This window comes from Acanthochromis polyacanthus, chromosome 18 (assembly GCF_021347895.1).
Source record: "Acanthochromis polyacanthus isolate Apoly-LR-REF ecotype Palm Island chromosome 18, KAUST_Apoly_ChrSc, whole genome shotgun sequence".
Taxonomy (NCBI): domain Eukaryota; kingdom Metazoa; phylum Chordata; class Actinopteri; family Pomacentridae; genus Acanthochromis; species Acanthochromis polyacanthus.
Window position 1 is genome coordinate 21268104 of NC_067130.1, and position 26432 is coordinate 21294535.

At 38.1% G+C, this 26432-nt stretch overlaps 2 protein-coding genes across 2 annotated transcripts in view; both read right to left on the minus strand.

Annotated features, from left to right (window-relative positions):
• Window positions 1-293: 293 nt before the first annotated feature.
• On the minus strand, window positions 294-16973 carry sec14l7 (SEC14-like lipid binding 7). Its single transcript, XM_022199804.2, has 12 exons — window positions 16809-16973; window positions 14445-14520; window positions 5861-5904; window positions 5513-5575; window positions 5234-5422; window positions 4623-4718; window positions 4491-4551; window positions 4335-4418; window positions 3194-3300; window positions 2967-3106; window positions 1677-1846; window positions 294-808 (listed from the first exon to the last, which is right to left on the minus strand). The coding sequence occupies exons 1-12, from the start codon at window positions 16860-16862 to the stop codon at window positions 675-677; spliced, it is 1218 nt and encodes a 405-aa protein (XP_022055496.2). The 5' UTR covers window positions 16863-16973; the 3' UTR covers window positions 294-674.
• A 1128-nt stretch (window positions 16974-18101) lies between these two features.
• zfyve16 (zinc finger, FYVE domain containing 16) overlaps window positions 18102-26432 on the minus strand; it is a 36653-nt gene continuing 28322 nt past the window's right edge. The window contains exon 18 of the mRNA XM_051938754.1: window positions 18102-25991. Coding sequence (XP_051794714.1) covers window positions 25833-25991 — 159 coding nt within the window. The 3' untranslated portion in view covers window positions 18102-25832. The remainder of the gene's footprint in view (window positions 25992-26432) is intronic.

A 26432-nucleotide genomic window follows, 5' to 3' on the forward strand; every position in this document is an offset into this window, starting at 1 on the left:
GAATGTAGTGTCATAAATGAAAGTTCTGTTTCAAATTATGCTACCGTTCAAAAGTTTGGGATCACCCAGACAATTTCATGTTTTCAGGGAAAATTCACACTTTTATTCATGTAATCATCAATCAGCTTTTCAACACCATTAGCTAACGCAATGTAGCATTAGAACACAGGAGTGATAGTTGCTGGAAATGTTCCTCTGTACCCCTATGTAGATATTCCATTAAAAATCATCCATTTTCCAGCTAGAGTAGTCATTTACCACATTAACAATGTCTTGACTGGATTTCTGGTTCATTTAATGTTGTCTTCATTGAAAACAAAAATGCTTTTCTTTCAAAAATATGGACATTTCTAAGTGACCCCAAACTTTTGAACAGTAGTGTATATCCATTAGGCTACTTATATCATGTAACATGACAGCAATACAGGCGTTCAAATAGTGCTGGTTGTCCTGAAAAAGGGATATCATGTTTTCATAATGTCATGTTGTGGTGGAACAGCGCTCATTTCAGCCTGGTGTTCACGTATTAATCAGGCTACAACAAATTAATTACTGAGCTCAAACTAACACTAAGTGGGATGAATGGGGCCTTTAAGAAGGCAAATCCAGCCCTGATGCTGTGGTGTTGATGTTGCTGTTGGGAATCTGTGATGTGTCCTTCAGGTATGGACGTCCTACTGCAGCCTCGTGTCTCCTCCTCTGCTGCGTGGACTCTGCATCTGTCCATCTGCAGGAGGAACAACCTCCACTTTGTAGCTCACCTTCTTGGACTGAAGGATACTGTAGCTGTTGTCAAAACACAGCACATCTACACAAAGCAAAGGACACAGTTGATTAATGTAATGACTGTATGCTAAATATGAAGCTACATGTTAGGCTAAAGGTTGCAGGGAAAACAGTGTATCTGATCTTTTGTGTATATACACTATGATTTGATTCAGCAGCTGCATTTTTATGTAGCATTTATGTAAATAACAGACTACATTACCAACACTTTGGGGCATAAAAATATATATTTTTTAAATACAAGAAAAAGGGAAATATGTTAATTAGCTGGCTGTCTCAGCTAGCTAGCTGGGACGCGCCGAGGTCAATCACTGCATTTTTGTTCTTAATATATTGTTGTTTTATATATATATATATATATATATATATATATATACACACACACATAAATACATACATACACAAATTACATTTCTATGACATTAAGTTCACATGGTTAGGTAAAATGTTCAGGGAAGTAAAGACAGTAGCTGGTTAGCTTAGCTTAGCTTAGCACAGCACAGGGACTGAGAATGGGGGGGGGGGGGGGGGGGAGCCTGGCTCTGGCAACAATATCTTCTAATGTGACATAAATCATTTTAAAAGAAAAGCTGAATTTCTTTGATTATTTATTTTACAAAATTGAAAAAGATTAAACTAACTCTGGACGGCAACATTTTTCAAGTGCCCATGAATGCTACAAATATTGGAAAAAATTACGGTTGCATGATCCTAATGAGGATTAAGTGGTGTATAGATAATGGATGGATGGACATTCTGTAATCACGCCTGTATAGAACTCTATATAACATTTTTCATCATTGGAGACCATCCTCATAGGAAGTAATACAGCCCGTCCTCCATATTCCAGCTCATGTGACTTTAATGTAAACTACTGTGCAGTCACTTACAGACTCCCGGCTCTGTACAGGTGAGGCAGCTGTCTTCTGGGACCAGGTGGGCGTTGTAGCGTTCGCTGGGCAGAACCTGCAGCATCTCAGCCACCTTTTGACCGCTGCCCTCTTTAGTCCGCCGGTACACTCCAAACCCAATATCTGCTCCATCACTGGCAAACTGCCATCTGGACAGGAATGAGGCCAGAAAGTTTTTATTTTATTTCCTGTATTTGAAAGATCGTTAAACTATAAACATCCTTAAAGATAAATCTGGATACCAGCAGACTGATCAGCATGTGAAGGATCAGGTCACTTACAGTTCTTGGGTGTTTGACTACATTTAATTCATGACATGATTCGTGGTAAATTTAAAAGATCCAACTTTGTGGGGCATTCAGTGTTTCTGTTACTCTGCTGTTCTAACTTTGTGAGCTCCTTGAGCATCATTTTAGCTGCCAGCTGTCACAAAGAACTCTCAGTTTCTTCTCAGCACAAATAAACATTACTTTCCATGAGAACTTGATGGTTTTCATGATAGTTTACTGTTGTTCTAAACGTACAAATTCAAAATTAGGTCTAAAAATTTCCAGATTTTCAAGAACACACAAGTACTAGTCCTGTCACAATATCAGAATTTCATTACATGATTATCACAGTCAAATGATTTACAGTCAAAATATGAGTGTAAGCAGGTGGAGAGCCTGTAAACAAAACTATACTTTATGTTCTTACAATATTACTACATGTGTATTATTAACTTCACATCAAGATTTCATTCTCTAAATGTCACAGTTATTGTAAATAACAGCAAACTGCAATAATTGTAGAGGAAAACATGTTTCTATTGTTTGTATTGCAAATTATTGTATTTGTTTTCTTGTGCATCTAAGTCTGAAATTGTTTTCCTGTTACTGTCAGTCACCTGTAAAATCATAAAAATGTCATAAAAGGTGCCTCACAAATATAGACTAAAACAAATAAACTCATTATGTTGCTTTATTTGTTGTTTACTTTCCTTGCCTTTTTAATTTTATAGTTGTCGTGTATTTGTGTGGATTCATGACTTTTGTTTTGGATTTGATAAATACTGAGATGTATCTAAGTATATATTGATGGGGTCAGTAAGATCACAGAGAGGTGGACTCATGAGGGATGATACCAGATTCAGACACAGAACCAAAGAAGATCTGCTGTATTTATGGATTTAATGTTTTACAGCTGCATTTATGAGGCCACCAATCAAACCCTGTTATTAAATCTGTGTTTTAGGCCTCAAACAGGTCATAAAGTTAAGTAGTCGTGTACCTCAGCAGGCTGCTGGCTGCAGGAACGTCGTACTCGAGCTGGAAGACGGAGCCTCGGCTGATGGTCACACTACTGTCATACTGAACCTTCACTGAGTCCTGCACGTAGTAAGACCGGGGAACTGTGCCGCCGTATTTTATCTGCAGTCACAAACACATCCAACCGTTCATCATTTCAGTCACCGTGTTTGAGCAAAGCAGCACAGCGCTTGTTCAGTCTGTTCTCACCATGGTTCTGCAGCGAGGGTCTCCATCAGGGTCGGTCAGGGTTCCTCCATACACCACAGGGAGCTGCTCCGCGTCAATGTGTTTACGCAGAACCTCCTGCCAGTTACCTGCAAACACAGGAAATGAGTGGAAAAGTACTCAGATAATTACTTTTTATAGTGCTTAATACTTCTACTGCAGTGATTTGACAGCTTCAGTGACATTCTTGTGTAGAAAAAACATATGCTGCAAATAGCACTCCAAAGGTGGAATGATAATGTGCTGCTTTTCCATTTTACTAATTTTATTTGTAATAATTCAAGCTGTTGGTTGTACAACAAAACCATTATGATGATATGAACTTCTGGTAAATATGATGCCATTTCTTACCATCATCTAAATTATTATAACACAAAAAATCAGTGAAATAACACAAATGTAATAATCAGATGAATCCACAGCAATCATTAGCTGCAATCCTAAATAAAATATTTAACAAACTAGCACCACCTTGACTAACTATATCAGTAAAACTTTTTAAGAGCTTTTAAATATCAATGCGTTACTGATAAATCCATTCTCATTAATACTGTTATTACTATTTAGAACTGTACAATGTCACAACAACAATTTATCTTCATTCATTCAATTTTCCTGACTTTATATGACAAGTTTTTCTATTTCAAGAACTTATGTAACAAGGTCTGGTCAGATTACTACATTACAATACAATGTACATGTACATTACTAGTTACATGTTTGTAATTTGATATGTAATAAGTTGAATTACAGAAACTTATGTAAATTAATGTGAGTACTTTAAGATTACTTTGGTCACAGCTGAGCACAGAATTTACACATTTTTCTGGTAACATTCTAAATGAAACGTGATTTTGATGACATGTCTTGATTTTTAAGCTTAAATTTGTTTCATTTTCTCAACACAGCATGACATGGATGATTCATTCAAGGACAAAATCCAACTATTCTTTCTATTTATACAGTTCCTGTCTGTGACAAATGGTGTAATTTTGTTAATTTTTTTTAAAGATCTGCTATCAGATTTTGGCATTCAGGGATTTAAAAAAGACAGCCCATTAGCATGCTGATGTTACTTCAAGCCTGAACGAATAATGCAGGATTAAAAGAAAAGTGGTCTTACTTCCTAAAACAATGATCTTGCGTCGTGTTTCCTCACATAGAAAGTGTTTGATCAGGTTGTAGGCCGTAGGAAACATTCTGGGAGCTGCGGCAAAGACACAAAATCATCAATACAATCTGGACGTCAGACATACACACAACAGAGGTGCTGAGGTACCTTTGATGAGGAACACTCTCTTCAGCCCCTCAGGATAGTTGTCTTCAAACATGGTGAGGATCTACAGGACAGATGCATGTGTTTAACATGGAGCAGTGGCTGATGTGACAGATGTGTGAGAGCAGGACAAACCTCTCCGTAGGTCTCAATAGCAGGTTTCCAGATGTGCTTCAGTCCAAGTCCTTCACAGTCATAAATCAGAGTGATGGCCTCAATGTTGGTCGCCAACTGAGACACAGGAGAAGGAACTTTAGAGGAGGCAAGAGAGGAAATAAGAAAGGAGACAAGGGGAGAGGAAACAGCAAAAAGACAAGACTAGTAGGCATGGAAGGAGACAAGAGGAGAGGAGATTAGGAGACAAGAGAGCAGAGGAGACTAATGGACATGTAAAGAAAAGAGGAATCCAAAGAGGAGGGGAAACAAGAGGAAATTAGGAAACTGGAACATCCATCCATTATCTATATACCGCTTTATCCTCATAGAGTCTATCACAGTTGCCTTAGGGTGAAGGCAGGGGACACCCTGGACAGGTCACCAGTCTATCACAGGGCTACACATAGAGATAAACAGTCACACTCACATTCATACCTATGGACAATTTAGAATCTGGAGATCTTCTAACTGCAAGGTGACAGTGCTAACCACTGTCCACTGTGCAGCCCGAAATGGGAACATGATAGGATTAAAACAAGAAGCAAAACAAGAGGAGGAAGTGAAGACAGAAGCAGAAATCAGAGTCTGACCTTCTCCGACTGCCTCCTGCACTCCCTCTGCAGCATCTCTGTGTGTCTGATCTTGGTCTTCATGAAGTCCTGTTTGGTCGCCGACAGCAGCAGGCCTTTAGGATCCAGAGGACCAATCACATCATACCAGATGGGACTTCCCTCCTTGTCATAGCCGCACATCCCTCCAGACACGTACTTCTCAATCACCTGAGGGACGAAGAACAAGGATAAACTGCTGACATGAACATCACAGTGCAGGAACTGAAGCTGAAGAGTTTTTACTCGCCAGCAGGTTACCTCTGGAGGCTTCCAGTCAGATATGATGGAGTCCAATCTCATCTGTCTCCTGAAGTCCACATGCTGCAGAGACACAGGGGAGGGCCAATCTCATCTTTGTTTTTTAGCAGGAATAAAGGATCATCGCATTTCTTTTAACACGACATGGGACTCAACTAGATGCATATTTTCTGTGAGGTGCTAAAAGTCAAAAAGCTTCAGATGCACTGTTTTGCATTGTACTCTACAAACTTATCTATGCTTCTAAAGAAATGCAATGTGCAAAAACAGCAATTTGTCTTTTTAAATGTTGTGTAGGAGCAGATTACTGTACAAAAAGTCCAGTGAAGTGACCAACAAAGATCTTACCTTTCTGACCATGGCCTCGGCTTTCTGAACATTGAAGCTACGAGCTGCAAAAGAAAAACATCCCACATCATTTGGGAATATCAAAACATTTTTTGGAGCTAAAATGTGTGAAATTTTCACCTAAAGTATTTATGATGCAGAATCAAAAGCATCTGTTCTTTTATAAAGAAAAAAAAAAAGTTATTACACTTTAAAATACTGAGTGTTTAACCCTGTGAGCTTTATGATTCTATTTTCTTTACCTTCAAGCTCTCATCCCTAGTTATTTTAAGGACTTTTATTCAGAAGAGTCTGGACTATCTAGATTTCCCATCATTAGATAGAATAATACAGGCAGATTTTTTATATTAAAAATGGGATATTTGTTGTGCAGGAAATTTCCAATATGACTGTCATTCTGCTATATAATTAAATTGTAAGCAAATATATTTATATAGATATGATACATAGAAATATATATGCTATTCATTCTCTTTAAGTAGGGTTTTAGACTTGTATCTATTTTGTATTGAACTGCAATCAGTGATCGTTTTTATTAAAGGTTATTCTGCTTATTATTTTCTTTATTAATCAACTAATTACTTCATTCGTAAAAAATAAAATAAAATAAAATACTGAAAATAGTGAAAAATGTTGTTACACAGACAATTAATAAAATGGTAGCCAACTTTCTGATAGTTGTCCAATCAGTTAATCATTATAGCAGTACTTGTATAAGCTGTTGGGTAGACTGTAAAAAAAATGGGGTTGCAAGGGTTCCCAAAAAATAATTTAAAAAACTGTAGAACACTGTTTTTAAAATTTGTAAAAAATTTGCGAAAAAAGGGGATTTTACAAGCTATCTGTAATTTAAAAAAACGAAAAACAAACAGGAAACGTCAGTTAAATATCAATAAATTGTTCAAAAAATGCAATGTTCATTTTTCACAGTGTAGCTTAATTTATAACAGATATCACATTTTCTGCCTGTGTTCAGCCGAGCAAAGAAACTGGTCCAGGCTAAGAGTTAATGTAAACAATCCCAGAGTCACCATCGATCTGAGCCTCCCTGAACTGTGGACCATTAAACAAACCGGTGCACTGACACGGAGTAACCAATACCAGTGTAACTCAGCACATTTACTCAAGGAATGCACTGAAAAACCATTTTAATATACTTTAAGTGCCTCCATGGTGCACTGCTTTCTTCTTCTCCTCCACTGTATTTTGTAGGCAAATACTGTCCTTTGCATTTCACTACATTTATTGTAAAGCTTTAGCTGCAGGTTATTTTTGTAGATTCAGGCTATTTTTATTATAGATGAGGCTACAAACAGATTATAAACTTATGTACATATTAACCTTAACACCTTTTTTAAAATATAAAATCTCATTTGTAGTTTTAAAATTGTGATATCCTTTTATAGATATCTGTGTGTAAAATTTTAACTTGCACCTCTACATTTTTATACCGCGTCTTGAATAAATCTTTAACAAACCTTTGCAGCTTAACTGGACTGTCAATTTTTTCGAGTGGAAAGCAAACATTTACAGTTTGCATATGGCAGTGAGTCGATCAGTTCGACGCTTCCTGAGTAAACGTTAATCCTCTGCTGTCAAGGACATGAAGTCAGAGCAGGCAGCATTACAGGAAAGAAATCACTGATTAACCAACAAAGCCCTCAGGATTTCATTCATTATCTGGTCAAATTACTCTTGAACAAGTTCATTTCATAGGAATGCTGGCTTCTACGTTCATTGCTAGCATCTCTAGATTTGCTACTAGTACAGGGTGACACAAAAATACGGGAAAATTGAAACTATTAATTGAAGTAATTGAAACTTAAAAACATGCCATTTAAGAAACAATGATGGAATTTTCATTTTTTTAAAAATTACTTCCTGTAGATGGCGTACGAATGCGTTCTTGAAATCTGCTGTTGAGATTCCTCATTGACCGCTGCAACATCTCAGCTGGGATACTATGAATTTCATCCTGAATTCTCTGTTTTAACTCATCCAGAGTTCTTGGTCGAGTCGCGTACACTTTACTCTTGAGATAGCCCCAGGTAGATTTCAAGAATGCATTCGTACAGGAGGACGCCATCTACAGGAAGTAATTTCTAAAAAATGAAAATTCCTATGAATAACATATTTTTCTTCCATCACTCTTGGTTTTATTGGATTGTTAAAAAGTTCCCGTTTTTTTTGTGTCACCCTGTATCTCTATGACAGGAACTTGTATTCCTATGTTGGCAATAATATCCCAAGGATAGAAACTAGCATTTCTAGGCTAATTATTTACTTTCTTAGGCTAATAACCAGCATCTCTTGGCTAGTTACTAATATTCCTCTAATAACTGCTATTACTTGACTGGTTACTAGAACCTGTAGGCTCAAGATTTGCAGTCTTAGGTTGGCCACTTACAACCCAAAACTAGCAACTAGTCATAGGCTAACAACTAGCATTCCTAGGTTAGTGGCTAGTATTCCAAGGCTGAGAACTAGCATCCTGAGGGTAGAAACAAGCATTCCAAGGCCAGTCACTAGCATTTCTAGGCTAGCTCTGAGCACTTCTAGGCTATCTGATGCATTAGCATTCCTGAGGAACATTATAGAACATTCATTTACACTTTGATTTAACTCAATTATGAGCACTACATTTACTTTTCTGAATGTGGTCAGCCTCGGCACATTATACACTGAGCACTTATAAATGTTCCTTTGGAATACAGATGTTAAAGGTCTTGTTTTGCAGTTTTGATCCAGTCAGTATCTGGATCATTCCAGAATTGGAGGATATTTTATGTCCCAACCATCAAATTTCAAATAATCTGTGTACAAAATACTAAAACATGCAATTGTTGTGTAAATGTACTTGTCCTGAGATCAAATCTTTAAAAAATAGGAGAAAAAAATGTTTGAAAATACATTTTAGATACATTTTTTAAAATACCAAATGAGCCTGGACTTCCCCCTAAAATGCAATTTTTCTCTTGTCCCATCCCCTTGATGATCTAATTGAAACTCAAATAAAACAGTTAAAATGAAATTTTAGCCTTCTTTTGTTCATTGATGTCTCTGGTTGTCAGGGCTCCCTCCTCGCCCCCATCCTTCCCACCTGACATCCCCAAATGCCCCCTTTCCCATCTGCTCCTTCTCCTGCTCCTCTCCCACTCATGCTCCCCTCTCCCTCTGTCCCTTCGGTCTCCCATCTGCTTCTCTGCCTCAGTCTCTCCCTCTGTCTCCTTGGTCTCCTGTCCACTCCTCTACCCCTGTCTCTCTCTGTCTCCCATCCACTCCTCTACCCCTGTCTCTTTCTGTCTCCCATTCACTCCTCTACCCCTGTCTCTCTCTGTCTCCCATCCGCTCCTCTGCCCTGTCTCTCCCCCTACAGCTCGGTGCCTGAGTGGAGTCCAGCTTCCCAGCTGACTCCACTCAGGCAATCAACCACCTCTACGGCTCCCGGACAGCTGAAGGACATCGACCTGATTACACACCTCAGCAATAAGAACCGGCTCATCCTTTCACTCCCTGCCAGATTGTTGAACAAAGACCCCACAGTCAGTTCGTTCTCTAGCCTCCTCTAAAATCTGTTCAGCTTGCCGGTTGTCTTAAGCTGTTTTCTCCTGCCGCTCTCCTAGATTCAGCTGTCCGGGATCCCCGCTGTCCTCCTTTCCCTCCGGCTCTCCCCAGACCTCTGGATACCAGTTTTCCCCCATCACTGGACCCCCCGTTCCTGCCTGGACCCCCCTGTTCCTGCCTGGACCCCCTGACCTGCTTCCCTCCCAACCTCCCGGAACCTCCAGACCGACCTGGCCAAAACACCCCACTACATCAGCCGCTCCCCGCTCCTGCACCCTGGTTTCCCCCCACCGAGCCATTATTCATCCCCTGCAATAAATCATTCTAAATCTCCTCTGGTACTGTGGCTCTCTGCTCGGGTCCAACCCGCTGATCCTTGACACTGGTAATTGTGGGAACACTTTTTTATTAATCAACATGTTATTTAAAATTATTATGCGTGGGACATGTGTGTCCGAAAACATGCACACAACGTTGTTAGCATAACGTTTTTAGGTAGAAGAAGAAAACAGTGAATCGCATGATATGCTGGAATTAACATCATCATCAACCAGTTTTCCAAAAGAATGTATAGAGCAAAGCTGTGTCCTCTCTTCTATTTTTAATGCTTTTTTATACAACATTGTCAGCTGAGACTAAATGTCTCATTCTACCTCATGCAACCCTGTTATGCATATAATCAGGAAAAGACAAATTCTTTTTACTTTTTTCTTTACAGTTTTACATCAGTAAGTTTGTCTTCTTGGTCAGCAGTAACAGCTAGCTAAATATCTAGCTTCTACTCCTGGCAAAAAGCTAACATTAGAATGGATTAGCAACCCTATTACTGTGATTAGAGTAGGATTAGCAAGCAACAAATAAAACATGGTGAAATATGGTAGCATTGATGTGTAAGCTGAGCCAATCAAGCCTTTGGTAGTTTATTACCGATTACTGATGAATACGTAACAGAAAATTGTAATCTTTCAAAGATTTTGATGCCCAAATGCCCTCCAGTTCTGGAACATGTTGTTTGTCCTGCTTTAACTACAGAGTTTAACTACACATATTAAGGGTTAGGGTTAGGTGCACATAAGTTTTTTTTTCAAGCATATTTAGCAAAAAATTTCATTCAAGATGAAACACAAGACAAATTTGGGCTTTAATCCAACAAACGCCTCATTAACCAAAGTGTCACAATGATTATAGATAATCATTACTTTATCATTACTCTCTCTGCTTTAACTGCTGCTGTTAGACTGTTCTGAATCACTGAGACTGATTCACAAAGACACACCTCACTACCTTAAGTTATGCAAATTAAAATACCACTGACAGTATCGGTTTGTAAGAGCTGAAGTGATTTGGGCTGTCACTAGCTGTGAGGAGTTATTTTTTTGTGAAGGCTATAATGATTAATAATGTATGTAATGGGATTTAGTAGCCTCTTTTAGTATACAAGGGCTAGAAAGTTTAAATAGTAATAAAAATTGAGCTGGCTTTAATTCTTAGGACAAGAGAAAGTGAATGATAAGTCATAATTATAACACACACTCTGAATTTAAGACCAAAACTCCTAGTAGTAGAAGTTTCACCTTTTAATTAGCTTTTAAAACACTTTGTGCTGTTGAATAATAAAGTACTGACACTAATTTATCAGTGTACCTCCATGGTGTGTGAACATGTTTAAATATTTAGCAAGTTACTCATTAATCAAAATAAAAGTCTGCATTAAACCAAAACAAATCTCTAAATTATTAGCAACCAATAAGCTACAAATATTTTGAATTAGAAATGTATAGCAGCTGCATTTGTTTTATAAAGTGCTCAACCAAAAAAAAAATTGCACACTCTAATATTTGTTGGTCTGCCTTTAGCTTTGAGTATGGCACTCATACACTGTAGCATCATTTTGATAAGCTTCTGCAATGTCACAGCATTTACTTCTGTCCTGAGATGGATTAATTTTTCACCAAAATTTTATATTGATGATGGGAGAGTCGGACCACTATGCAAAATCTACTCCAATGTATCCCAAAGATTCTCAGTGGCACCGAGGTCTGGACTCTTTCGAGGCCAATCCATGTGTGAAAATGACGTCTCATGCTCCCTGAACCACTCATTCCCAATGTGAGCCCCATGAATCCTGGCATCGTCATCTTGGAACATGCCCGTGCCATCAGAGAAGAAAAACTCCATTGATGCAAAGACCTGGTCATTCAGTATATTCAGGTAGTCAGCTGACCTCATCCTTTGGGAACATAACATTGCTGAACCTGACCAACCACAGATCAAAGCCCTAACCCCCACAGGATTGTAGGCACTAGGCATGATGAGTGCATCATGTGTATCTACCTCTCTTCTTACCCTGATGCCCCCATCACTTTGGAACAGGGTAAATCTGGACTCATCGGACCACATGACCGACCACTTCAAAGATGATGGTTCACCACTATCCTTCCAGGTTTTAATAATGCGTTGGACAGTTCTTAACCTGATTTGAGTAGTTTCAGAAATCTCCCTAGTTGTTTTCTTTGCTTGATGCAGGCCAATAATTTCACCTTTTTGAGACAGATTAACATCCTTTCTATGACCACAGGATATGTCTTCCGATATGGTTGTTTAAGAACTGAGGAGCTTGTCACTGCATCAGCTAGGGTTAAATAAGTGTTTGCAGCTGAAACATATTCATCACTGCAGTAATTATCCAATAAAAGGCTCTTACCTATTTGCTTAGTGAAATCCAGATAGCGACTTTTTTTCCTTTGGCCAGGTAGTGTAATTAATAAACGTATCATCATATTGTGTAAAACCTCTGCTCTTTATTATATGAACCCTTGTGAATAAGGAATGTAACACCCAAGAAAGGGTTTTAGCATTTATATTTTAGCAGGTTTATTCATATTTTAAAATGCATTGTTTTCAGATAAAATGTGTGTATTCAGTGCCCTCTATTGCAATAAATGAATCTAATTTATGCTTCTGAATATATTGGTAACAGAGTGTTCTCAACTTCAAGCCAATAATGAAGGTTCAGCAATTACACAAAAAGTTTTTTAAGTTTAAATATAAGGACTGTAAGGGGAATAACTGTTTGATAAGCAGTTTATTGATATCAACAACTGCAACTTCTCCTATGGAGATCTGTAATTCAAGCAGGTACAGAAACAGATGATGAATGATAATGTAGTGAAATATATTTGTAGTGGGTTTTTAACTATTCAGCTTTTATGCAAAGGGTATTGAGAGTCACCAGAATAACATTGTTATGCTAAAAATGTTCATATGTTGTACCGTATATTCTTGTGCAGGACAGTGGCTTACTGATGTAGGAGTGCTTCCATTCTTTAATTACTTCTGTTGCTTATTTGTCTTACGACTTTACTTACTTTTTAGATCACAAAATGAAACTATAAATCATCTTACTTTTGTTTTAAGAACTTGAAAAACTACTTCTGGGTTCTTATCTTTCCTTATCTCCTCCCAGATTTCGTCTTTATGTGTTTTGTCCATTGTCATCAGGACCTTAAATGCAACATGAGACATGCAAAGAGGACAGAAAAGTCCAACTAAACTGTGCTGCAGTTTCTAAAAAGTTGTATACAGAGGTTTGTTTTGAGAATGGCATCATACACATAAGAGCTTTTCACTTCCTCTGACAGGTATCGATACCTCCAGGTCTGGTATTTCCCCCACTGAAACTGGATACAGTGTGGGGAACAGGTTTGTTAGTTGCTGTTAGACGTCAGAGAGAATGAGCGTAGCCTCAGGCATTAGCTTCAACAGGTATCTCAGATATTCTAAGTAGTGACAGACCGCTGTCGTCGTTCAGAGGAAAGCTAAGTGGTGTGTTCAGTTTTGATCAGTTTCTCTCAGTCAGCACCACTGTTTACACAGCCTCAGTAAAAGTATTACTCTGGTGTCTCAGCACTATCTGATTGGTTACACGTTACAAGAAAAAGCCAATCAACTGAAACATAAATGTTAAAAAAAGATTTCTTTTGATTAAACATGTAAAAAATAAATAAAGGCATTTCAAACTTTCAAGTTTTCTTCTGGAATGTGCAGTATTCAAAATTTTTACAGTAAATGAGTAAATCAACTTCCAATATCATGCATTTGTCTCCTTGAATTCTAATAATCTGTAGCAAACATTGTGGTCACCCACTATGAGGGATTATATGACTCTCAATCTAGCAGCAGCTGGAGGAAGCTGTGCTACAAGTAAAGCATGTCAAGGGAGAACACTCAGCACGCTGGGACATCCAGAATTCAGATGTTTAAAAGAATCTTTATATAATGTAAGTTTGTTAAATTATTTTTGGGAATGTAGAAATGGACAGACTAATAATCTAACAATTAAGGCAATATTTTTGGTAAATCTCTGGATCTAAAACTGAAAGTCTGAACTTCAATCACACCTTGATTATTTCAGTTGAAATCCACTGTAGTGGTGAACAGAGGCAAAATTAGAAAAACTACATATGGATATGATTGTAAATACAACATTAGCATGTTTATGTAAACATATAGTTATATTATATTTGCATATAAGTAAAATAAAATAAACCCTTTCGTCATACTTTGGAAATCACTGCCCAGAAGTGGGTGAACGGTGCTGCTTCTAGACCTTTTCTTTCCACGAAGCCTGAAGTTGTGTAACCTGTGTTGCTTTAATTGTCTATGTGACAGTGAAATGGACAAGTGAGCACATCAAAGACAAAATCTGGAAGAAGATAAAGGAACATATAGGAAACAAGAACCCTAAAGCACTTTATAATACATTAAACAGAGACAAGGTGATTTATGGTTTGGTTTCTTGTTCTGAAACATACCTGCAGCTGTCAGATAGATGTCGTGCAGTAAAAAGTAACTCAAGCTTCTATTTCTGCTAGTCCATTTAAAATATTTTCAGGTGCTTTAACCATAGAAAAGGTGTCAGTCCTCAGATGTTTCTCTAGTACATTTGGCAAATGTCCTATCTCCTCTGTCTGTTAAGCCTGTCTGGGTTTCTGTGAGTGCCGGTGGCTGCAGGTCTCACCTCGGAGCCAGCGGAGGAGGTAGTGGTCATGCTGAGCAGGCAGACTGGGAAGGATGTCCTGGATTCTCCCCCGAAACTGCAGCCAGAGAACCAGAAAGAAGACAAAATGATCAGAAAGTTTGTGTATTGTTAAAGGAACAGTTTCACACTGCTGTAAACAGACAAACAGTTAGACAAGGAGCCCGGAGACAACCAGGAGATGTGTAGCTCTGCTTAGTATAAAGACAGAAAACTGGAGGAGGCATATTTCTGTCTATTAAAAACTGTGTGCAAAAACAACAATCTCCCAAACAACGAAAACCTACTTACAATTATCTCTAAAACCTTCAAGAAGCGTTAAACCCTCTTCTATGAACCCAGGAAGTCCCAAAGAGACATCTCCAATGACTACCAGAACATTGTGATTGACCCAGGACCTCCTCAATGGCCACTAAAACCTCCTGAATTATGAACACTGAACATCTTAAAGGGCCTGTACTTTTGGAACCCCATAAAGGCCCCTTTTAATCCCCTAAAAACATCTAGAACCTCATTTATGGCACTAGAACCCCAAAACAGACATCTAAACCACATTCAATGACCTCCAGAACCTCCAATATGACCGAGAATCACCTCAGTGACCATCAGAATGAATGTCACCATAGGCTTTTTCTTGAACAGTGAACAACTTGGAGGATCTGACCTGTTGAACGCAATGAAGGACCTCAGTTACCAAGCAAACCCCCAAAGGACATCTACAGCCTCTTCCATTTCATTTAAACTGCACAAAGGACCTAATGTGTCCACTGGAATAATTCATTTTGAACTATTAACACCTTAAACAACCAGCCTAACTTCATAATGGACCTCTACAAACCAAAGAAAGATGCCAGTACCTCTAAATCCCCTGAGAGACACCAACAACCTTGTCAGTGACTACTAAAACATGTTCAATGACTATCAGAACTTTTTACACAGCCCACAACCACCTCAATAATCTCTCGCCTTTTTTTTAAACAGTAAATACCTTTAAGGATTTGTAGAACTCACAACAGACCTCTAGAACACCATGAAGGGACTCAGTTACACAGTCAGCCCCCTGAAGGACTTCTGGAATCTCCTCAGTGACTACCAGAACCTCCTTCAGAACCTAGATCCTCCTCAAGGAACATGACCAAGAACCTTTCCAAAGACTTTATAAGGCACAGTAAGTGACATGTAGAACTGCATAGTGGACCTCTATAACTCCTTAAAAGATCTCAGTCACAACTAGACCCCCTAAAGGACATGTAGAACCTAGAGCAACCCCGAGAACCCTATAACAGACATCTAGAACTTGTTCAATGACTACCAGAACCTTCTCTAAAACCTTTTGAATATTGAATACATTAAATGAACCATAAAACTTTATAATGGACCTCTAGAACTCCTTGTAGGGCCTTAGTTACCACTCAAACCCACAAAAGACTCTCTGAACCTTGTCACTGACTACTATAAGACTACTAAAGAATTGTTACATTTTCAACTGTGACAGTCCTTGAACTAATTGTGTGTAATGTGCAATCCCATCCAGATAATTAACCAAACCTAAGCTTATAATCTTAATATTAAAATCACTTCATTCTGCATGTGCCACTTCAAATAGTCCAAGAATGAACTTACCTGGAAAAACACTTGGAAGAATGTTGCACATATTGATTCCACTTTTCAGCGTTTTTTGTGAGATAAATAACCATAGAAATTGCGTTTTTATTTATTCATCCGTTTTTATGATCTTCTGTCAACGTCCAGCCATGTTTGTATTGTTTCCACAGAAGTGCAGAAAAAATGTGATGGTGACAGATGAAAGCAAACAAAAAGTCCCAGTAACTGCTTGGAGTTTAGAGCCTGGAACTGTTCTTTACGAAATACTCTTTACAGTAATCGGATCATAGAAGAAAATGTGAATCTATGTCTAATATGCTGTGTATCTTTTTTTTTAAAACTGTTTTGGGGTCATTTCAGTACATTTACCCGTTTCGGTTCCAGAAACCATTTTTGTCAAACACATCTGTATGTTACAAGCCTGTTATATGCATTTATTAATAAATATGAACCTGACCAATAACTGTTAGCTATAGTTGTTACTTAGATGTCTTCAAATACAATTACAAAGTAGATTAAATCACAACTTTCCAGTAAGCTATATTCAGATAAACTGATACTTACTGATTAGTAAAAAAAAAAATGTTTCTGACAGACGTCACAATCTGGATCTGTGAATGACGGCTCAATAAAAGCAGCTTCCTGCCTCAGATACTTCCACTTGACAACTACAAACTAAAGCCACTCAGTAGAGTGTATATCTTGTTACTGGGATAATATGATCATAATATAATTTATTACCTCAGATAAGATTTCTGCCTGCTTGGGGCTTAGGTCTCCAACTCGTCCACTCATGTCTGAGTTGTGTCGTCTCTCCAACAGAAGCAGTGTCTGTGAATGAACAGCCGAGGAGGGTGATAGAGGTGTACTAGTGAAAACACCACGCCCCCTTTACACACCTTCAAGTTGTGTGTCCATGTCTTCAGAGGACATTAAATTCATTTTCTCAAGACCTAGTCCAAACCTAACGATAAGATTTACTGTCTAAATACCTTAAAATGAGACTTTACCCTAAATGTAATGATTTGCATCATAAGGACTTGGCTTTGGTCCCAATAATGTAACTTTATAAACCGGTTTAGACCCGCCCACAGTCACAACCACACAAAGAGGGCTGGACTTTCATCTCATAGCTCCAGGCTCTGCAGAGTCTCTGTCAACTGGTGAAACCTGAGGAAACCAACAGCAATATTTCATTACAGGACTGGCATTTCAAAATTTTAATTTACGTGTTATATGTATCATTAACGCAAGTCTAAAAATTCAAGTAAATAAATTAATACAGCTGAGTAATGACTACTGGTAATGACTAGATAACCTCTGTCTCTCATTGATCAAAGGTTTCTTGACAGCCTTGTAGGGCCTGAAGCCATGATCTGAAAGTTGGACACATACAATGCAGGTGGAACACTGGACACCAGTTTGGTTTGACCACTGCTACTGAAGCTAATGTGATGTCATTTGGTGGTTTTCTTGCACATGTGGATCAGAATGTGAAGTCTTGCTGAAGAAATCCTTGGACGCCCAGATCTTGGTTTGTCTTCCAAGGTGTTGTACCAAAATGATCCAATACTCAAAATTTCTTACATATTTTTCATGAAACCAATCAATTTTAAGCTTTTAATGGCTTTTTTGGGTTTTGCTTAGCATTTTGGCTGTGACTGTACTAAAAGAAGCTGCGCTTGAAGATCTAAGTAATTCTTAATGCAATATTGCACAAACGCATGAGGTGTCTGAAAACTTTTTTCCACCACTGATGCTGAATTTTTGGTGTTTCTTTTTTGTGGTTGGTCAAATAAAACAAGATATTCTGGAAATGATTATATGTTTTTTTTTCTTTTTTACTACTTTCAAACATTGTATGTACAAACCAATAATCAATGAATGGAGAAAAGGAATCTGGAACAAAATCCAATATTTCCCTGTGAAAAGTAGCACAGCAGAAGTAGAAAGCATTTCTAAACTATACTTACCTTTCCCCACTGGAAGTAGTTTTTCCTTTTGAAAATAGAAAGGGAGATTACATACAACACATTTCTTCCATAAAAGTCTGTTTATTTTTTTAATACAGATGCTATTCAGAAACTGGTCAGGGCCCAGGACCCCAGGGTCACGGAAATAAAGCTGGTGTTATGAATAAATAGATGATTTACAAGAAACAACACTTTAAAAACAATCAGAAAGCATTAAAGTGTTTCGCATGTTGACAGAAAGATGTCTTCTAGAAAGAAAAATCCATCATTATAATCACAATAATTTACCTCAGAAAATATCACCGCCCTGATAGTGACAACGGAAAAGAGAGTTTTTCCATGATCCAAGGTTCAAAAATGAAAACAGTGTGTACTTTGTCGAGATCAATACTTTTTCTACAAACTGCTGGCTGCAGTTTGGAGCTTATTTGCACGGCAGGCGAACCATGACCAACGTTCCTCCTGTGTTGAAAATGAAAAGTCACATTTCTTCCTTCAAACAGGCTTCGTGCTTCATCCTCAGGAAAACACTCAAATAAATGAGGGAATCTTTAACCCACAGCTGACACTGATACAGGCTCAGACAGAGAAGAGAAAGTCAACGGATTATTATGAAAGCGGAAAGTTTAGTGAAGATGTGCTCTGAAAACATGAACGGATCGCTGTCAGCTGACATTAGAAGAGTTTTGATTTTTTTTCTGTGCTGTGTGGAAAAATTCAAATATTGCTGGAAGAACAGTCAGAGGAAGTTTAGCCCCGTCTCCTAGGAATTCCATTTTTTTTAAGTTTCAAAACATTTTTTTGGGCATATTTGACCTTTTTCGGACAGTGCATATTGAAATAATGGACTGGAAATATAAGGGGCAACAAAGATGCATGACGTGCTACCAGGCTGCTCCAGACGTTACACATTACGAACCGCTTCAGTCTAACAGGAGGTCAGGGTAGATGGCAGGTGCAAAAAAACACCACAGAGAATGCACATTCAGAAGTCAGGGAAAGATAAAGGTTCTGGACGAACAGAAAAAAAACATTCATTTTTTTAGCATTAAATCAAAAACTGCAATCGTTGCAAAATCCTAACCAACAGCTACAAGACTCGAAACATAAATATAAAACAGCTTAATAAAGCTGCAGTCACTATAAGTGGACAATGTATTTCAAGAGAGGAACTTTTGGCAGAATCCAGCATCAACATGTTGCCAGATATGTAATAAAACACTTCCTCATTACAGATGTCTAAATTCTTCTCGGTCTGATGGGTCAGGCAGGGTCTCAGGTCAGCATACCAATAACGTCCAGCAGCAATGAATCCAATCGTGTGCTGCATCATATAAATTTGGTCAGAACAGGTTTTATTCTTGGTGTAGGAGGTGGAAAAAGTAACTTAAAACTGATAGAAATTTGCCTTTGCAGCTCACAAACAAAGCATTTCAGCTTCATATCTGTTCATAGAGCATTGTGAACCTCAACCTCACCAAATTCTCTCATTTTGGATAGATTTTTTTTTAGGTTTTCCACATGTCCTCTGAAACCTCTTGCTCATTTTGTTAATAAAAGCACATGTATTCATTTCTTTCATATTTTCTGTTTCATATTAGTTGTATATAATAAAGTGTGACTAAGATCAGCCAATATCATTGTCTGGTGTTATATTACAGACAAATCAGCATCAGCATACCTACTGTCCAATCAGGGCCAAAAGGAAAACTTTAAAAAATAAATAAATGCATAAAGCGGAGAAAAATGCTTATGGTGATTTCAGCATTTTACATAATAATATGGATATTATTCCTCTAGTTATGGGCCTCTCATCCACATGCAAAAACTTTAAGTCACACAGACTGAAATATTGCAGATTTATATGTAACCCAGTCTACATGCAAAATGGAGAAATTGGTAACAGATAATGTCACATTATAAATTTCAACCACCCAGGGTAGCTTGATGCAATGAGCATATACCTGAAACAACAACCACAGCATAGATGTACACTACCGTTCAAAAGTTTGGGGTCAGGCAGAAAATTTCATGCTTTCCATGAAAACTCACATTTTTGTTCATATGCTAATATAATTGCATAAGGCTTTTCTAATCATCAATTAGACTTTCAACATGATTAGCTAACAAAATGTAGCATTAGAACACAGGAGTGATGGTTAGTGGAAATGTTCCTCTGTACCTCTATGCAGATATTCCATTAAAAATCAGCTGTTTCCAGCTAGAAAAGTCATTTACCACATTAACAATACCTAGACTGTATTTATGATCCATTTAATGTTGTCTTCATTAAAAAAAAAATGCTTTTCTTTCAAAAATAAGGACATTTCTAAGTGGCTGCAAACTTTTGAGCAGTAGTGTATGCTGCCTTCGGTTAGCATCAGCAGTTAGAAATTGACAACATGACAATTCGGCACCATTTCACTGACACACAAAACCCTGTGTGTCTGTATTCACAATTTAAAGTCTGCAGAAGTGATGAAATGACAGAATGATCTTCTCTGGTATTTAATGTATTGTTGATGTAGACTGGTCCAGTATAACTGTTAGGCATTTGTAGCTGTTCTTGCGCATACAGACATATTTTGCTAAACAATAGTTGCGTGTATAAAATTATTTCTTTTTTAATCCACCTAGAAGAGTATCTGTATTAGAAAGAGTGCTGTCACATAGGTTGTCCAGCAGAGGGCACTCTGGGTCCACTGTCTAGAATATTCTCAGACCTGTCTGCAGCACATGTAGCAGAGTACAGCTGAGCAGAGGGTGGCGCAAAGTCAAACAGCATCTTCACGATAAGTTGCCATCTAGTTGGTCCCTCCAGGAATCGGTGATTCCGCAGATTTCAAAGCTCTCCGTGGAAATCAAAGCTGTCCGCGGAACATAGGGCGAGGTGCAGAACATTACATTTTACATGTAGTTTTCACGGAGAAGCATACTCACATGTAACCAATTAACGATGAAGACTCCATCCAAACAACAGCAAGTAACTTAAAACTTGCAACACTTAACTAAATGATTGCAGAACATTTAAGTGAAGTGACTTACGTATAAAGTCAGATAACGCATGGATATAACTGGCTGGGTCGGTCCTGGATAGACTCGCACACAGAGAGAACGAACACAATGTGCAGCGCTCAATTAGGACAAGAAACACTGAACAAACCAAAGGTTCCCCCCAGTCTTCTTAACAGGTATTGCAAATAATTTCTTAAGAGAATTCTTCCTTCATTATTGCTTTTTTTTTTTTAGATTTTTGTAATGCCCGCGGAAAATCAACTTTCAAGCCGCAGAATCAACACTTTTTCTCTGCAGATTCCTGGGGGGTCTATCTAGTTTGTTAAATATGCTGCTGGAAACAACTCAATCACTTTTCCTTTATAATATAACAATGTTCATGTATACACAGGGGTTTATTTGTATTTTAGCCAGTGTCAAAATGACAAGAACACATTTTTGAGTCAGTTTGGTTAATTTGGGTTTCTTTTACTCTCTAGCATAGATGGCATTGTTGTTTATCAAATGGTCAGAAATAACAGGAAAATGCATCGATTTATGCAACAGATTCATTTTCTAACAAGAAAAACCCTGTATACACATTTCAAATGTCAATATCAGAGTTTTTAACTCAAAATTTGATATCGGGCCCCTCAAAAAATTCATTATCAGTTTAGCTCTAGAACGTAAGCATAATTTCCAGGAGACAGGGTTACTAGGAGTGAACCTTGGGGGATAATAAATTAAATTTTATGTCAATCTATCCAACAGTTGCTGAAATATGTCCGCCATCAGACACACCATCAGCTAAAAATCTGCAGTCAGTTGTGGCAGTTGACCCTTCCAGTGTTTAGTAAACTCAACTCATGCTGGTTAGCAAAGTCAGCTGGTAGAAAATCAACTTGACAAATTCTGTGATGGAAAGCCCTGCAAGTACACCTCCATAAACGACTGAGAACTAAACACGAAGATCAACATGGCAGAAAAACTGTTTTTTACGATGCTAAGAAGATATTTTAGTTTTGTCAGGTTAAATCGCCTAGCTGTGAGCACTAAATATCAAATCTCAACAGTACAGAACATGCAGGGCTGTGTTTGCTTGGTAAATGGCTGCTGAAGAGGTTGAAACTCAGAGGGGTCTGTGCAACTGCTTTCGTTCGGTCTTCAGTTGCATTTTGGGATTTGATATTTTCCACATTATGACACATCATTTCTGGAATTCATTGGGTTTTTTGTTCCCGTCAAATATGTGTTACACAAACTGCAAAATTAATGTAGCCTACTTTCTATCAAAAATATTATTCTGAAGTTTTTATTTTAAACTTTTATACCAATGGTTCCAAAAATAATTCTTCAATATAAAAAAACAAACAGAAAACACAAGGTTTGATACAATCTCTATGCACACAGTATATCTTTTTATACATTTAGAATGAGAAATTCCTGACTGAAAGCTGAGATGCGACTGCGTTTTGCCCTAAAAATGGAGACCTGACCTCGGGTGATGGGGGTTTCACAAAGCCACTTCAAACAGTGCATGCTAACCTGGTTGTGTTTAATCGGAGCAGAGCCTCTCTTCAGCGGTATTTTCTGATTTTAAGCAGTATTTATGAACTTTCCTCTAACCACGGCACTTACAATGAGGAGATTGGCAGTTCAGATTTGTCTGACATTAAATTTGGTGAAAAAGAAGGGCTTTGATGCACCAACACACTGAAAACCTTCAGTCTTTTTTAATGCTTCGAAGGTGTCTTAAAGCTTCTGTGAAGATATATTTAATAAGTCTGAAACACGGTCTAAAGCGCTCCCTGTGCAGTAAAATACTTCAATTGACAAACTGGGAAATATTTGCTTTCTTGCCAAGATATGGATGAAAAGGCTTACACATCTTTGTAATAAATATTCAGCTAAATCCAGGGTTAGTCGGTGGTTAGCATAGATGAGCATAAAGACAGCTAGCCTGGTTCTGTCCAAAGGTAACAAAATGCAGTACCTCAAATTAACTCATATCTTTTTCGAGAGGTTCTGTGTTTCTGAAAGTCACAACCTTTTAATTTTTAACTCTTTGAGCCACACAATCTTCCAGTGGGATTGAAAGGCATGTCAGTTTTTCTAAATTACACCATTTATAACAGCCACAAACCGTAAAGTAGGAATTGTTTTGGTCAATCTGTGGCGTGAAATTCCGTCGGCAAACACGTTTCAAATCTAAGCAGAAAATCAAGATATTTAATCAAAATCACAATGTTCTACAAGCGTCTTTTAAAATTGCCATTGACCAACAGTCATATGACAAAAATTTGGGGACTTTTTGGCTGAACTGCAGGCTGTGTTTACACAGAGCAGAGACAAAGATCGAAACAAATTAAAAAAAAAAAAAAAAAGCAGTAAAAGCATCTATAGTACGTATGTGGAATCACTATGTTTTACCTGTATTGGTAAAAGCTGAGTGCTTGGAAAAATGTTGTACATACATTTTGTTTTTGTTGTACGTACAAAAATATAAGTAATTCAGTGGAGAGAATTACTTCTTTTCTTTCATTTTTCATGATTCATGGCTTACTGTCATACTGCACAAAAGCCATGGTTGTGTTGTGTTATATTGCAGTGAAAAATGAGCCCACGGTCAGTAAAAATGTGACAGGAGCATAAAGTGCTCAATAACTGCTTGTAGTTCATAGGGTTGAAAGGCTGATTTTGTTAGCGTCAGAGAAATTCAGGCGAGCTGTCTCCCTCTGCTGTAAGTGTTTATGCTAAGCTAGGCTAACATTCTCGTGGATTCTTGAGATTGGGATCCATCTTCTTGTCCAACTCTATTCCAAAATGTACTGTAAAAAAAAACCAAAACCTGATGACTTGAAAAATGTCTCATCGGCTGTGCAAAATCTGATTAAAGTGAGACTGAAACACTGAGAGAGAGAAATCACTGGTGTTTGAGTTACAGCTGTCAAATAGTGGTCAGCAATGAAAGGAGTGTTTAGCACAAGCATTGTGGCAGAGATCAAAGATACAGAAAATGAGCCTTTTGCCCCAGTCGGACAGGATTTCTCTCTCCAGGGTAGAATGGGTGACTTTAATACCACCTGCCCTGGTTGGTGACTTAAATGTTACGTACTACAGCTGAAGTTACATCCTGATTTTTAACAAATTTGCCATTTCACCTGAAATATAAATCCCTTCTGCTGCATTTTAATCAGCTCAGTGCAAACATTTTGAAAAAAATAGAGGAATTCAGATGTTGATGAAAACATTTGCGATCAAACATTAACACTATTAAGGCCTATTTTGGAACCAATGCAGAAAAAGAAACGAAATCCATAGGGAGAGTTGAACCTGTAGGCTCAATGTGCTGTTGTAGTCAGCTACAGGAATGATGCATTATGTCCACACATTCCTCCACAGATTTAATCATCAATCTTGTCTAAACGAGGCTTTAGTTTTAAGTAAAGTTTCAGGACAAGATGTTACCTCGGTCAACCAGACCGCACAAGGGCTGAAAATACAGCAGTCTGGTTCACTTCTAACCAAAATCCTTTGTGAATGAAGTGACTAATGGACAAAAGCTCACACAAAGCCTCATGCAGGAAAAACAACACAAACAGGTTTGTTTATGAGTATATACCAGTCAGAAGGAGAACTTAGAGTTAGAATTTGATAGAATTCTAGATTAATTTATTACATTAAAAATTAGTCTTCTTTTGTCCACAACTAAAATATATTCAGTTTACTGTCATAGAGGAAAGAAATAAGAAAAAAATTCACATTTAAGAAGCTGCGATCACAGAATTTACACTTCATTTTTCCCTGAAAAATTACTGAAACGGATACATTGATTATCAAATAGTCTGGGAAAGTAATTGATTACTTGTTGCTCTAATTTTTAAACCACTTTTTAACTGCTGTGAATGTGACAGCGCCACAATCACTATGCCAAGTGTATCAAGTGTGGAAATCATATATGGATACCACATCACAAATGCTGCTATATTTTTGCCCATAGATTTTTGACAGCAGGACTCTTCACTCTTTCGCACAGCATTTTTTATAAGTCAAACTGGCCTACAAACAAAACAGAACAGGTAACCAAATGGAAGCAATGTAAGGCTGTCAGATGCTCAAATGTTTGAACTTTATATGCGTCACGTTAAGATGAGCAACAAGCTGTGCAGAGTTCAGTAAATTTGATGAAAAGTCAATGAAGGAGGTAGAAAACGATTCCTGCATGAGGCTCGTGCAGCATCATCCTAAACCACAGTACGAAATGAGAGCCGAGTATCTTCAGAGAAAGTGAGATGAGATTTCTTTCCATCTCGGGGTGTACATTTTACCGGCCAACTATGGATGTTAAGCGGCTATATAGTAGCACCTGATCCCCTCTTTGCGTTCCCTTGCTTTCACTCAATAAGCCCATGGTAAATTATAATAAATACATCCAAATGAGACGTTTCAATTGAGCGTCCGTGGGAAACATTCACTGAGGAGCTCCGAGCAGACCCGCAGGGAGCCTGGAAGGCAAAGCAGAGGAGATCGGGTTGAACAGTTTGGTTGCATTTGGTCGTGTTGTCGTATTCCTTGTTTAGTGTTTGGCTTCTTGTATTAAAGCAGCTTTGGTGAGCATGAAACACTCAGCGGTTTCTTAAGAGAAAACCAAATCAGTTCACATCCCTCGCTTCAGAGTGGGAACGTCTGCAACTGGCCGCACATCCTGCAGCTGCTGCATTAATTCGACATGTCCTGCCACAACCAGCAGCTTCCTACTGCTTGTGTTCAGTGTGTTCAGAATGTGTCATAGTCTTCATTAGATGGTGTGTGTGATGTAGAAGATGAACTCCATGTCCATGGCTGTCTGTGGTACGCTAGCACTACCTCCGTGGATGACGGGGATCAGAGCGCTGTCCATCTCGTTCATGTAGCGCTGAGGTAGCAGCCTGCCTCTAGAACCAGCCTGGTACTCCACCTGAGACACGAAACACCGAGATACTCAACACAACTAGAATAGCTCAACAAAAACATTCATATCAAGACTTTAAGATCTTTTTTTGTTACACATTTGTTGTTCATCCTGAGATGCAGATAAACGAGATAAATGTGCGTTTAGGTTTTAATGTGATCTTTAGAGTAGACTTGAATTTGTTCCATATTTCTATTGAAGAAAAGCTCCAATACATTCAAAACAGCGCTGCTAGGATCCTGATGAGAGTGCAGAAGGAAGACCACATCACACCAATACTCCATTTACTCCCCTGGCTCCCCGTCTCCTTCAGAATTCAGCACAAAATCACTCTCTTCACTCATCAATGCATTCATGGCAATGCCCCGGATTATCTGAAAAAACTCCTCTGTCACCAATCATCTACATGAAACCTCCCCACCAATAATTGTGACCTCCTCCACCTGC